General features: G+C 37.8%; 1 protein-coding gene across 1 annotated transcript in view; it reads left to right on the forward strand.

Moving 5' to 3' along the window:
• Positions 1-1,030: 1,030 nt before the first annotated feature.
• The window catches only part of slc2a15a (solute carrier family 2 member 15a), an 84,761-nt gene continuing 70,363 nt past the window's right edge, over positions 1,031-15,428 (forward strand). The window contains exon 1 of the mRNA XM_061745600.1: positions 1,031-1,191. Coding sequence (XP_061601584.1) covers positions 1,147-1,191 — 45 coding nt within the window. The 5' untranslated portion in view covers positions 1,031-1,146. The remainder of the gene's footprint in view (positions 1,192-15,428) is intronic.

The raw sequence follows: 15,428 nt of genomic DNA on the forward strand, positions 1-15,428 counted from the left end.
TTTCAAGCCAGTTGATAAAATGTACAAATAATTGGCTCTAAAATAATAACCAAGTGTAATAAAGAGTGTCTGTGCCAAAGCGTGGGATTTCTGAACAAAACCAGCCTCTCATGCCTCAGCAGTAGAGCAGTAGAGGTAAAGTCATAGGATTAAGAGTTGTGTAATACCAAGCGGGTGGTTGCAACCCAGTGATCAACATTAGACAGAGCTTTGCTTCTTTTAACTGCACCCAAAATTATGAACACATGATGACCGTGATCGTTTTTTTTTCTTTTCTTTTTTTTGTCTGTGTGGGCAGGGGGGTGGGGTGGGGATCTACTGTACTACTGTAGATTTGGCAAAAAATGAAACTTAATAGTTTCAAAAAAATGAAACTTAATACTTTCAAAAAGACAAATTGACACTGAAACATCAAACTTGCATTACATTACATTACAAGTGATTTTTATCATATATATTTTAATGCATTTCTTTAAACAATATATGTTTCTATTCATTTGCATATTACAATGTTTCTCCTCCCCCTTGTTCCTTGCTTAGTCTTGCTCTAATCCCACTCTGTTCTTGATTATACCCCTTGATTACTCTGACCTTTTTATTTCATTTTTTGCTTACATTTTTATTTAAATATTTCTACTTTCTCATCTTTTCTCACCTAATCTTTTGAGTATCTATTCTTTTAATCTTTTCATCCCTTATCCTGATCCCTGTTGCTTGTTCTTTGCACTGTACTACTTGTGTCGTTCTTCCTTTTTTCTTTTCACCAGACCACCTTCAGCTTTCTCTATTAATTTCTTTCTTTTCTACATTCTATTTATCATTTTTCTCTCTTCTTTACCCATCCCCACTGCTCTCTTCTTTCTCCTTCAATATAATTCAATTAAAGCTAATTACTTTCAGCATGCTTTTCTCAGTCTATCACGCTGCTCTCCATCATGTGATGAGAGTGTGTGGTGCTTGTTATTGGAGGCCAACAGACTGCTGAGGCCTAATACTCTGCACATGCACATGAACAGTCCACACAAGCGCAGTGTGTTCTTGGGAATCGGTTTGAACCCGCCTTCTACTACAAACACAACATTCTCTGCAGTGTAGACAGACACCTTCTGCTGCTTGCTGCTTGGAACTGGCTGACCGAATTTGTAAATGGCTGAGGAGGTTTTAATCCCGCCGTCAGGAAAAATCACATCGGTAAGTCACAACTGACCGTATGAATCAAATCAAATTGCTACAGGAAGTCCTTCCTGCCCGCAGCAGAAATCCTTTACGACTCATTGAGGAGACTTAAATGACTACTGCAACAAATACTTTGATTTGATTCATACAAAAGGCCAAGCTTTTAATGATAAGCTTTAGTTTTAGAAAGTTTGATTTTAATAGACTTCGTGGCTTGGTTGAAATTTTGTTATGGACAAAACCAATTAGTTACGCCGTCCATCGCTGCTACCCATACCAGAACTGTCTTCATTTGAATGTCTCGCATTTAATTCCAAATCACCCACCCCCATGCTAGTTCTTCTGATTTATCGACCACCTAAACCAGGGGTGTCCAAAGTCGGTCCTCGAGGGCCGGTGTCCTGCAGGTTTTAGATGTTTCCTTGCTTCAGCACACCGTGATAAAAGTAGCTGTTTCACCAACAGAGTTGTCCAGACCTTGATGGCAAGCTGGTGACGACCGTTAATTTGAATCAGGTGTGTTGAAGCAAGGAGACATCTAAAACATGCAGGACACCAGCCCTCGAGGACCGACTTTGGACACCCCTGACCTAAACCCAACACATCCTTCATCCCAGAGATTTCAGAACCATGTTTATTTGGCCAAGTCCATTCAAACAAGACATATAGACACGTTATTTTCGCTCACTCTCATAGGCAATAGGCAAATGACAGCTCTCATTAACATATATACAACTTTTAAAAAGTGAAAGGTGCCGCAGTATGAAGTTGACATGGTTATTGGAAAGTGCATTGTTACAGCATATGATTGTGGTTATTATTAGGGCCCGAGCACTGACAGTGCGAAGGCCCTATTGTATCTGTAGGAATCTTTTTTTTTTCTCGTTTTTCTTCTGACGAAATGAGGGCCTTTTTGCCCCCCTAAACGTGCCCCAAAAGTCACCAAATTTTGCATGCAAGCCAGGCCTGGTGAAATTTCATGGTTTGCATTAATGGGCGTAGCAAAATGGCTCAACAGCGCCCCCTAAAAAACTTTGTGCCTCAAGCCCCACAATACGGTTTGACGTACATGCACGGAAATCGGTACACACCTGTATCATGTCGCAACTTAAAGAAAAGTCTCCTGGCGCCATGGCCGGAACTGAACAGGGAGTCGGCCATTTTTAATTACTCAAAACCGAGTCAGATGACACCACCCACGACTCTGTATGTCAAACCATTCAAAAGTTACGCCAGAAAATAGGGACTATCAAATATTGACAGAAGAAGGGGCAGGGCTAATTAAGGCCAATGAAGGTCAAGTACTCAATACCAAGTCCGATGACACCACCCACGAGTCTTTATGTCAAACCATTCAAAAGTTAAGGCAGAGAAAAGTTTTCCGGGGGGCGCTGTTGAGCCATCTTGCAGCGCCCATTAATGCAAACCATGAAATATCAAATTTATCGCCAGGCCTGGCTTGCGTGCAAAATTTGGTGACTTGGGCAACTATCAAATATGGACCTATCAGATGAAGGGGAGGGCGCGCTTTTTGGCGTCTAGCCACGGTAACACTTTTGAAAAAGAAAAGTAATGCGCCTAGTCGCAGGATGGAGACGCACATTTTATTTATTTTTTTGATCAAATTTTTATTTTATTTTCATTCAAACAGAGAACAAACAATGATGCACAGGCACTGCATATATTGTTACAAATGCTAATCCACTCAAGTCTGAACTGAAGTCACAGAAAATAAGCTTACCATCTTAAAACTTCCTGCCTGTGTTTGGGTCCACATACAGCTGTGAGGCAGCTTTCTCCACAATGAACATAATTAAAACTAAATATCGTTCCAGGTTCACCAATGAGCACCTTCACATGTATATGAGATCCTGACACCCAGATTTAAAGTCTTGACAGGAGAAATTAGAGCTCAGTTCTCTCACTGAACGACAGTAAGTGGGGACATAAGATTATAAGAGGGGAAGAAAGAGAAACTTTAATCAAACTGTGTTTGATTGTTAAGATGAGTTTATATTCATTTATTATAAAAATGTGTTGACAGCTAACAAAGAAAAAGGGAAATTCAAACTGCTGGTAGATTCAATTCAATTCAATTCAATTTTATTTATATAGCGTCTAATACAACAGATGTTGTCTCTAGACGCTTTCCAGAGATCCAGAACATGAACATAAACATAAACATAAACATAAACATAAAGATTTTGTTTTTTATTTTTCAAATGCAATTTTATTTCTCTATTTTATTTTTTATTGCAGTCCTTTAAACTAATAAGAGAAAAAAATGTGTAATTCAAGTTACACATGTATACTTAAATGTTAAGTGACAAATATTTTTGAAATGTCCTTTGTTTAAATTAACAGTCAGATGCAGATGTTGATACAGCTGTGAGGCTATATATATATATATATATATATATATATATATATATATATATATTAGCTGTGTAACAATATATCGTGCCACGAAATTTCGCGATACAAAAACGTCACAATACGTGTCGTGGAGGTGACAAACTGTATCACGATATTGGATTATTAATATTAATCTATTGTGTCGACTAGTAACGCGCATCCGACCACGCGTGCCGACCAAAATCTTCCTCCGCTCAGAAGAAACTAGTACTGTTTTGCGATCCCGATCACGGGACTCTAGCGGGGTTTTGAGCTCTGAACTTTTAAGTCTGGTGTAGAGTTAAGCCTTACCTTATTAAATTAAACCTTTTTGGGGTCGTGAGTAGGATGAACACGGGGACGACTTCTGCTGAGTTCCAGTGTACTTTAATGTCCCTCAACAGCGTAGGATTTTAGAACATCAACACAGCACCTAGTGCCGTACTGTGGCATATCACTCTGCCCAATCTAAAACAGACTAATCACTACAGATAAACTGACTAGTGTCATTATAGTCCCTGATTTACATCAGAATATAAAGAATATATTTATAAAATAATGAACCCTGAATTACCAAAATAACATTCTTAACAAAAATAAATCTCCTCTTACACTTATAAGGTGAGGATGAATCAATCTTTTTTATGATGTAAAATTGTATGTATTTATTTACTTTTATTTATTTATTTAATTTTAGTTGTTAAATTTCTGGAAAAGAAAAAAGTAAAATCATACATGAGAGAAACTATTCAGTTTGTGGCAAAATATTTGTACTTGTATGAAACTGAAGATGCATAATGCAAACCTGACATTTACTTTTAGTTCAGTTTGTGGAAAATGGTTGGCCTGGCTTTCTCTTTAAAACAGTTATAAAGCATTACAAACTGTAACAATAGGGCAAATGCACAAGATTGTTTTGTATTTTGTGTCTTTCAAATAAAAGACAATTTTTTCCAGTCATATGTTCCTCATTCAAGGTTGTTAAAAAAATACTGCTATAATATCGTATTGTATCGTTATCGTGACCTCAATATCATGTATCGTACCGTATCGTGAGATTAGTGTATCGTTACACCCCTAATATATGTATTATGATGTTCTGGACCTCCGCTTGAGTAAATTTCCTCTAACTGGACCTCTTAAAGTTTTAGTTGAATACCCCTGATTTAGAGTCATCACCAGAAAAATAACACCAGAAAAATAACTTATTTGACAATTTTCACCTGTTTCAAGTAGATTTTCACTTGAAATAAGTAGAAAAATCTGCCAGTGGTACAAGATTTATCTTCTCATTAGTAGCAAAAAATCTTGTTTCACTGGCAGATTTTTCTACTTTATTTAAGTGAAAATCTACTTGAAACAGGTGAAAATTTTAGTTTTTTCCACTGACGAGTCTTGTTTTAAATGTAATGAGATTTTTTTTACTAAAATGAGACATTTTAACTAGAAATAGGACAAATATTCTTCTTAATTTTGAGTTTTTGCAGTGATCCATGGGTAACACTTTACAATAAGGGTCCCTTAATTAACGTTAGTTAATGCATTATTAAGCATTAATTAACAGTTTAATAATAGTTAAATAACCATAATTATGTATTACTTAACATTAATTAGCATATTAGTTAATGCATTAATAAACAGTTAATTAATGCCTACTGCTCAGAGTTAATTAATACATTAGTAAGCATTAATAAACGTTACATGATGTAATTATTTATCCTTATGTATGCATTACTTAGTATTAAGTAATACATTAGTTAATACATAAGTAAAACGTTAATAATGTCCCTAGTAATCATTTACTAATGGTCTTTATTTGGAGTGAATATGCATTAAGTAACAGCTACCTAATACATCTAGTAATCATTTACTAATGGTGTTTATTTGGAGTGAATAAGCATTAAGTAACAGCTACCTAATACATCTAGTAATCATTCACTAATGGTGTACATGTTTACTGGATGGGCATTATTAAACAACTATTTAGAGTCTTAAGTAATCATTTCCTAATGGTGCTGTGTGTGTTATCAGGTAGCTTACCTGACCTTATGAACGGTAACCTGACATAAACCTTAATAAATGTATAGGAGTGGCTCATAACCATTACTTAACAATTAGTAAAGGCTTGCTGGACCCTTATTGTAAAGTGTAACACATTTATCCCTTAGGTAACACATTATTAACGCTTATCTGCCTCATAAGCATTACTTAACCATAATTAACCATTAGTAAAGGCTTGCTGGACCCTTATTGTAAAGTGTAACACATTTATCCCTTAGGTAACACATTATTAATGTTTAACTGCCTCATAAGCATTATTTAACCATAATTAACCATTAATAAATACTTTTCTGGACCCTTATTGTAAAGTGTAACACATGTATCTCTTAGGTAACACATTATTAATGCTTAACTGCCTCATAAGCATTCCTCAACCATAGTCAACCATTAGTAAATTAAGCAATCACATATAAAGAAGTTTACACTTTTTATTTAAAACAAAATAAAACAGATTTTAACAGATGACATTTGTTATATGTATACAACATATATATATATATATATATATATATATATATATATATATATATATATATATATATATATATATATATATATATATATATATATATATATATATATATATATATATATACATACATCTGTGATAACAGATATGTAACAACAATTCACACAGAGGAGAGCTTTGAACAAACATTATTTAGTAACATAATACAATAACACAGTATGATAGGCTACCCTCTGTTTATCCTCCCTGGAAATGTCTGCTCCCTTTTGAAATGATGAGCTATGAGTGGCACCAGTTCCCTCCTCCCCCTCTTCTCCACCAAGCGAAGCACTGGCTTCCCTGGATGTCTTCGCCCTGGCCGCCTCCGAGTGCTTTGCACCCCCAGCATCCCGAACACCCACTTCCTCCGCTTCCAGCCCCCAGCCACCGGGAAAATGACAGAACAAGAAACAAGATTATTAACCTTGTGTCAGATAAATTTATAACGTTAGCAGGAATAAAGTTGACAAATCTGATTAGACAAAGTAGAATGCAAGATTTCCATGGAATGGATGATTACTATAGCCAAATTTAAGAGTTTCTATAGGAATGATTCTGTCCCATTCTGTTTTTCATCACTATAAGCATGAACATTATAAATGACAATGGCAATCCAATCGTTTCACTGCGATTGAGAAGACAATCAACAATGTTTTTTTTTCTTGCTGATGTTATAAAACATACACACATGCTGCTACAGCTGTGTAGCGCCACACCCATTGTGCTCTGGCTCAGCTGATCGACGCTCAGACAGCAGTTAGATCTTGCAGTTTTTAACTCTTTTTATACACACAAGGTACAGCCAAATACCAGGCTAAAAAATACAGTATAGGTCTCTACATGTGGATGGTGGACCAGAGCATGTGAGGGAAACAGAGCAGGTGAGAATTTTCTTGCTCCTTGCTCACAGACCTGTCCAAAAAAGCAGCGTTGTACACTTAAACCCAAACCTGGCATCGTCAGATTCCAGTATGAGTTCTGTTTCAGGTCTCTTTCCTCCCACAGTTTGAAAAATAATTTAATCAATTACATACTTTTCGATAACAAACAGATCCAGCTAGAAAACAAGCTGGTTGTGGGTCAGGCATGGGTGGCCCCGGAGCTAAATTGGAGCGGGATGGAGCAGGAGCGCTGGTACCACTTTTAAAATAAAAATCTGCACCCTGCTCGCTGCTGGAGGCCGCATATTTGCACTTCGCCACCAACTTTTACTGTTGCGCTTGTATTTGGTGCCTTTTGCATCTTCAATTGGTAAATGTCTTTGACATAACATTTAAACTCTTCTTTCTAAACATACTTCTGATAATTGCACATGATTTTGTAATGTTTTACCTCAAAATTCTGATCAAATTTTACATATTGAATCTTTGAATATACAATATATAATTAATATAACTATAACTATATAATTAATTTTTCCACATTGGTGATGTGGTTATAACTAGTCTCGTTTCCAAACTCTAATATTTCAAAATGACTGTCTGGGGAAGTTCCACCTCAATTTTGTAAAAATAAGCCGGTGTCTGGGTGGAAACGTTTTGTGAGTTTTAAAAAAAACAGTGTTGCAAAACCAACCAAAAGTCTTTTAGGGTGGGCCTTTCGTTGCTAACATTGCTGACGTTTCTGGTAAGGTGTGTGCAAAGCAGAGCTAACCAATCATTGGTTGAGGATGAAAGACTAACACAGATTTTCATTTAATTTCATTTACTTGTTCTGCCCATGGAAACATTCAAATTGTACCAAAGGAAATAGCAAACAATCGCATCTTTATCCATGTTCAGAAAGGAGCAGGAAAAAGAAAACTCTTATTTAACCTGCCTATTTTACCTATTTTACCTTTTCAAGGAAGCTGGTTGCAACCAGCGGTAGCACTATTACAAAATCCTGCACTTACTTCCCCAGACATTCGGGTCTTGTCCAGTCTCGACCTGAACGTTGGGCATCACAAGACTAAGTCATAATTAGCAGCCTAACAATTTGTAGCAGTTAATATAAAAAAGTTACCTTTCTTTTATTTCTGAAGTGACTCATCTATCACCACGAAATGCTCCTTCCCCCAATTCTCTGTCCTTCTTTATGATGCAGCCTCTCCATCGCTGTCACGCAGACCTCCCGTTGCTTTGCCATTCTTGAAAGGGTTCTTGAGGATGCAGCAATGTTGTCCATCATGAAATCAAGCTGGCGAATAATAATAATAATAAATATAATAATAATAATAATAATAATAATAATAATAATAATAATAATAATAATAATAATAATAATAATAATAATAATACTACTGACAAAAAAAGTTATCCCACAATGTTAGCCAAAGTTACCTACCATTCAAATCGGACCACAGATCCACCATCTTTCTTCAGCTTCATTTTGTGATGACACCGGTTGCACTTGACTTTTCATCTCAGTATTTTTTTCTTTTGGAGCCATTCAATTAGTTTGAGGTGTTTGTGTTTTTTTTGCCTTCTGTCAGCTCACTCAACTTGTTTGCTAACTTTAACCCACGCATGCCGTGTGCTCCTAAAATGAAACGTGCAGCTTGGTAAATGGCAGTTACACCCAGGTTACACCGCGATAACTCCTGAGTTCTGGTTCGCGCTAATGCTGCGTTCATGACACCTCAGAACTCTGGGTTTCCCAATTGAAAACTCCCATTTCTGTCTTCAAAGCGTTCCAGACATTGACATTAGACATTATGTGTGATGTCAGAAAACTGATTCTCCAAGAAGACTCTGAATTTCCCGAGTAGGAGCACCAATATTAGGCCTTCGTTAAAAGCCTTAGTTCCGAATTGGCCTGAACGCCGCACGCCGCACTTTTTTCTGACACTGACCGCGGCCCCATCTACAGAAGCGTCTCAAGATGGATGAGCTCGGAGTCTCACCTCGCAGGACCAGGATAACCACGCACAAGGAAAAAGCGGAAAAGGGAAATTCATCTGGAAAACATGGTAAGATTAATCTAACTACGTTAAACTGTTAGCTCTTAATGTTAACTTTATGACACTTTTTTGAAAAGTTCACAATTCAAGTTGTCATAACAAATACATCATTCTGACAAAATGTAAACTTTTCAAAAAGATGCTGCATATTTGACTCAGTAACACTTGAATAATGGAGAAGAAGAAGTTTACGTCGGTAAATTTGAACGACTGACTTCTCAGTCATGTAACTGAAAGGGTGTGTGTAGAAGCTAATACACCTTGTGGAGGCTGACACTATTTTAAACGAAAGACCCCAACTAAACACGGAGCGGGATGGATGAGACGTCACTGAAACTTGATGTGATGAAGCTCTGCTGCCCCTGCTAGTTTTGGGGGGGTCACCAGACATAAAACCTGTTTTCTCTGTATTTTGAAGGTAGAGGCTTAGATTTATTAGGAATTCGTCTGAAAAAAATTATAATAGGTAAGAATTACAGTACATAAAAAATATGTGGTTATAATGGGAGTCAATGGGGCAAATTTGGACATGAAGGTAAAGAGTGTAAGTTTTTTTAAATGAACTCTCATTGTTCCAAAAATAATAATGCATCAAAATAAATGTTATCAATTATTGACATAGTCAATGCTGTAATATATTTAATTTTGAATCTGATTTTTGAAAATATTGCATATTTTGTGATTTTCCTATTGAAAAAATCAGGAGTTGTAAAAATAATATTTTAAGATTATCATCATCATCCTCATCTTCTCCCGCTTTATCCGTTACCGGGTCGCGGGGGCAGCAGCTTCAGCAGGGATGCCCAGACTTCCCTCACCCCAGACACTTCCTACAGCTCTTCCGGGGGGAGTCCGAGGCGTTCCCAGGCCAGCCGAGAGACATAGTCTCTCCAGCGTGTCCTGGGTCTTCCCCGGGGCCTCCTCCCGGTGGGACATGCCTGGAACACCTCCCTAGGGAGGCGTCCAGGAGGCATCCGGTACATATGCCCAAGCCACCTCAGCTGACTCCTCTCAATGTGGAGGAGTAGCGGCTCGACTCCGAGCTCCTCCCGGGTGACCGAACTCCTCACTCTAAGGGAGCGTCCAGCCACCCTGCGGAGGAAACTCATCTCGGCCGCTTGTATCCGCGATCTTGTCCTTTCGGTCACTACCCAAAGTTCATGACCATAGGTGAGGGTAGGGGCGTAGATTGACCGGTAAATCGAGAGCTTCGCCTTTCGACTCAGCTCCCTCTTCACCACGACGGTCCAGTACATCGACCGCATTACTGCGGACGCTGCACCGATCCGCCTGTCAATCTCACGCTCCATTGTTCCCTCACTCGTGAACAAGATCCCGAGATACTTGAACTCCTCCACCTGAGGCAGGACTTCTCCACCCACCCGGAGAAGGCATGCCACCCTTTTCCGGTCGAGAACCATGGCCTCGGTCTTGGAGGTGCTGATTCTCATCCCTGCCGCGTCGCACTCGGCCGCAAACCGCCCCAGCACATGCTGGAGGTCCCGGTCTGATGAAGCCAACAGGACAACATCATCTGCAAAAAGCAGAGATTAAATCCTGAGGTTCCCAAACCGGATCCCCTCCGGCCCCTGGCTGCGCCTAGAAATCCTGTCCATAAAAATTATGAACAGGACCGGTGACAAATTTAAAGATTATAATTAACTTTATATCTATGGCTAGGTCTGAAGTTGTTGAAAAGATTTTATGTGGTGAAAGTGAAAATAAATATGTATTACATTTTTATTGCACTTTTATGAGATGGTAGTCAATGAGGCAAATTTGGACTATGGGTAAAAAGTGTATATTAATTTTAAGGGATGCTCGAGGGTTAAAGAATGATGGGTGTGTACGCTGTGGGTGCGAAAGTTGTGTCATAGCTGTGTTGCTTGTTGTAGGTGTTTGTATACAATAAGCAATCAAACTGATGTAATCAACTATCAATCCTTGCATCCATAGCTTTGACATGTCTCAAGGAGGCTCAACAGTCCAGAAGAGAAGACAGTGATGATGAAGCGGTGAGGGGATCTGAGATGCAGCATGACAGTGAAGACGACAGTGAGGATGACTCTGAATCCAGCTCTGAATCCAGCTCTGACAGGATAAGGAGAAAAGCAAACATCGCTCTCGCCTGCGGGGTATGTGAAACGTATTTCTTGGCTGGCTTGAGCTGTATGTGTCTGTTGTCCCTACAAGTAGATCAATCTCATGACAAGCTGACAGGGCTTGAAATTAACTTTTTGACTTACTAGCCAAGTGGCTAGTACATGAAAAAAGTTATTAGCCAACCAGATTTTTTACTAGCCAAAACCAAAACGTTGCTTTACTTTTGTATTTGGACATCACTTGTATATAGCAGTCATCGTAGTACCATATTACATCAATCCTGTTTTTCTATACGCTACAATTATCGCTACATTATCGTAGTGTACTACTATACTATTGGTGGAAAATGAGATTGCATGATGTGTTCTTGTATAATTTAATTTCAGTAGTTGCCTACTTAATTGTAAATCTAACATTTATGGAGGAATATATAGCATTACACCTTCAAAGTAACACTTTGATCCTGTCCTGTCTGTATATTCTATAATGCAGCAGGTGTATTGTATAAATAATGTGTTTATTCTGGGATGGATAAAAATGTCCAAATGAGAACGAACAAGTGAATTTAAAAACAAGCAGCCTTTTTATTATTAGCTCGAAAGTGTCTTATTAAGACTACAACAACCAACCTAGCCTGTCTTAAGACAACCACAAGACACCAGCTAAACAATTTAAGGAACTATACAGTGTGTCCCCTGCTGGTCAAACTGAGACATTGCATTGGTCCATTTTCTCCAGTTGTTCTTCAGAGTGTTTACTATTCATTCTTCAGAGTCAGACTCAGACGGTTCACCCGGAGTTGACATCAAGAATAAAAAATAAAAAGGTGCGATGGTGCGCACAGTATGCATGTACCTTGGTGAAGTTGTGCCAGAAAATCCTTCTACATTGTGTTGAGGTGTCACATATGGGATTAGTGTGTCTCGCGGCACATTGAACATTAACAGTAAAATACAATGATTTGTTTTTTTCTTCTCATCAATCTCATGATTCAAATGATACATTCCTTCTTGTTCTTGTGTGTTTATATTAGTTGGAGGACCAGGTGATGTGGTGAAGAGGTACAAGGAAGTCCTTGCCATTTTCCAGACGGGGAAGAATATGGCCAAATCCTTTGAGAAGTATGGAGTAGACAGACTTACTATTGTGAGGACTGCAGCGATTGCCGAGCTTGCAATAGCTGCTCCAGAAGAATATGATCAGGTGGAGAAGGGGGAGACGGTGGCAGACTTTGCTAAAAGATGCAAGGAGGTTATAAAGGCCACTGAAGTCATTTCTGCTACAATACATAAAATGAAGGATGATAAAATTATGCCAGCCTATCATACTGTGTTATTGTATTATGTTACTAAATAATGTTTGTTCAAAGATCTCCTCTGTGTGAATTGTTGTTACATATCTGTTATCACAGATATATATATATATAAAATATGTATACATATAACAAATGTTATCTGTTAAAATCTGTTTTATTTTGTTTTAAATAGAAAGTGTAAACTTCTTTATATGTGATTGCTTAATTTACTAATGGTTAACTATGGTTAAGTAATGCTTATGAGGCAGTTAAGCATTAATAATGTGTTACCTAAGGGATAAATGTGTTACACTTTACAATAAGGGTCCAGAAAAGTATTTACTAATGGTTAATTATGGTTAAGTAATGCTTATGAGGCAGTTAAGCATTAATAATGTGTTACCTAAGGGATAAATGTGTTACACTTTACAATAAGGGTCCAGCAAGCCTTTACTAATGGTTAATTATGGTTAAGTAATGCTTATGAGGCAGTTAAGCATTGATAATGTGTTACCTAAGTGATACATGTGTTACACTTTACAATAAGAGTCCAGAAAAGTATTTATTAATGGTTAATTATGGTCAAGTAATGCTTATGAGGCAGTTAAACATTAATAATGTGTTACCTAAGGGATAAATGTGTTACACTTTACAATAAGGGTCCAGCAAGCCTTTACTAATGGTTAATTATGGGTAAGTAATGCTTATGAGGCAGTTAAGCGTTAATAATGTGTTACCTAAGGGATAAATGTGTTACACTTTACAATAAGGGTCCAGCAAGCCTTTACTAATGGTTAAGTAATGGTTATGAGCCACTCCTATACATTTATTAAGGTTTATGTCAGGTTACCATTCATAAGGTCAGGTAAGCTACCTGATAACACACACAGCACCATTAGGAAAAGATTACTTAAGACTCTAAATAGTTGTTTAATAATGCCCATCCAGTAAACATGTACACCATTAGTGAATGATTACTAGATGTATTAGGTAGCTGTTACTTAATGCATATTCACTCCAAATAAAGACCATTAGTAAATGATTACTAGGGACATTATTAACGTTTTACTTATGTATTAACTAATGTATTACTTAATACTAAGTAATCCATACATAAGGATAAATAATTACATCATGTAACGTTTATTAATGCTTACTAATGTATTAATTAACTCTGAGCAGTAGGCATTAATTAACTGTTTATTAATGCATTAACTAATATGCTAATTAATGTTAAGTAATACATAATAATGGTTATTTAACTATTATTAAACTGTTAATTAATGCTTAATAATGCATTAACTAACGTTAATTAAGGGACCCTTATTGTAAAGTGTTACCGATCCATGTTACTTATCCTGTGAAGGACAGAGGCATATTGATAAGTTCAGAAAACTGTTCTTTATTTTTGTGTTTTGATGTATTTGATGTAAGCCCAGTGGATATTTAAAACTTACAGAAGGCTGCTGCTATGTCATTCCTGCAGTATTTCTGCAGGTGTTTTGGTCAGTGCCATTATTTGTAATATATTATATTATTTGTAATCAGCACAAATTATCTGTCCCCATATGATAAAATCCACCATCCCCCCTGATTTTTTTTTACAACTCGAGTACTGGGTATAATATACTATATCACTATGTCCCTTTGAGTAGCAGTAGCAAGTACTTCTTCCTGCTCTTCTTCCTCAGCTTCAGCTTGAGGAGGAAGCGCTCCCGGACAGAACTCCCAGCAACCCTGGGATGTCTGAGGTGCTCGCTGCCTGTCGGTGGGCGACTGGTCGAGCGGTCGCCACTGGGGAGCTCAGAGAGAGCCTGGACCGTTTCGGACAGAGCGCCACCTTGGTGACGGAGCCCTTGTAGCGGTTTACCACTCTTAGGGCCTGATTTACTAAAGGTTTGCGTGTGTAAAAACGTGTGCAAACTTGACAGCACCCGCAAACCAAAGTGCCAGCTGATCTACTAACAGCGTGCAAAGAGGACTGTGCCTCTCAAATGCGCAAAATAGCACACGCAATTCATTTAGTACTTTTGCCCTGATGAATAATCAATATGGGGCGTACCCGCCAGAAATCGCTAAATACTGGGAGGGGAAGATGCAAATTGGTCCATTTACCATGCGCAATGAGATTTACCAAGCCAGAAAGTAATTGCGGGGATTGTGATTGCGTCTGTATTTAATACGTTCGAAAGGAAGGTGCTAATCTCCACATGCAAAAGGAGAAATATTTTATTTGAATGTTAAATCGAGTATTATTCAGCAAAAGGTTGCCACAGGAGGCACATTCATTTTTTTATTTGTGATAATAAATAAATCACGTGTTTTCATGGAGAAAAAAGTGTTTCTTATTGTGCGCCTATATGTTCTGCAGTCTTCATACCCCGGTGTTGTGCCGTATTCAGCACCCCTGCCGTGAAAAGCACCCCCTCGTCTGACAAAAATGATATTCTCATTCCGTGTCATGTTCTGTTTAGCGTCCAGTTTTGTGTTAATGATTCATGTTTAAATGCGCTCATGGATTCCACAATAGTCATACTTTCCCACAATCACAGTCACAGATAACAAAAATCGGGTAAATGGTTATTGATGTCATTAATTAATAGCCTGCTTACTGTGTTGTCTTCCATAATATTTGTAAATATATATAATATAAACTATAAGTGTTTGTGTGAGTGTGTATATATGAATATATTGAAGTGTCAGTGTGTTTTTTTTTTTCTTGGTCTACTTATCATTGAATATACGAGGGGGTGCTATTCACGGCAGGGGTGCTGAATACGGCACAACAATTTGCCTCTTCCACTAATATCTCTAACTCCAACTCGTCAAATTTCATTTTGCGCTTGCGACTATATCCTGCTTTCCATCCAGACTCTCCATGGCGCAAAGTTTGCGCCGCAAACCGTAAGACGCGCAACACCTCATTTAAATACTGCTGTTTGCACCTGTTA

The sequence above is a fragment of the Cololabis saira genome, chromosome 17, assembly GCF_033807715.1.
Source record: "Cololabis saira isolate AMF1-May2022 chromosome 17, fColSai1.1, whole genome shotgun sequence".
Classification (NCBI taxonomy): domain Eukaryota; kingdom Metazoa; phylum Chordata; class Actinopteri; order Beloniformes; family Belonidae; genus Cololabis; species Cololabis saira.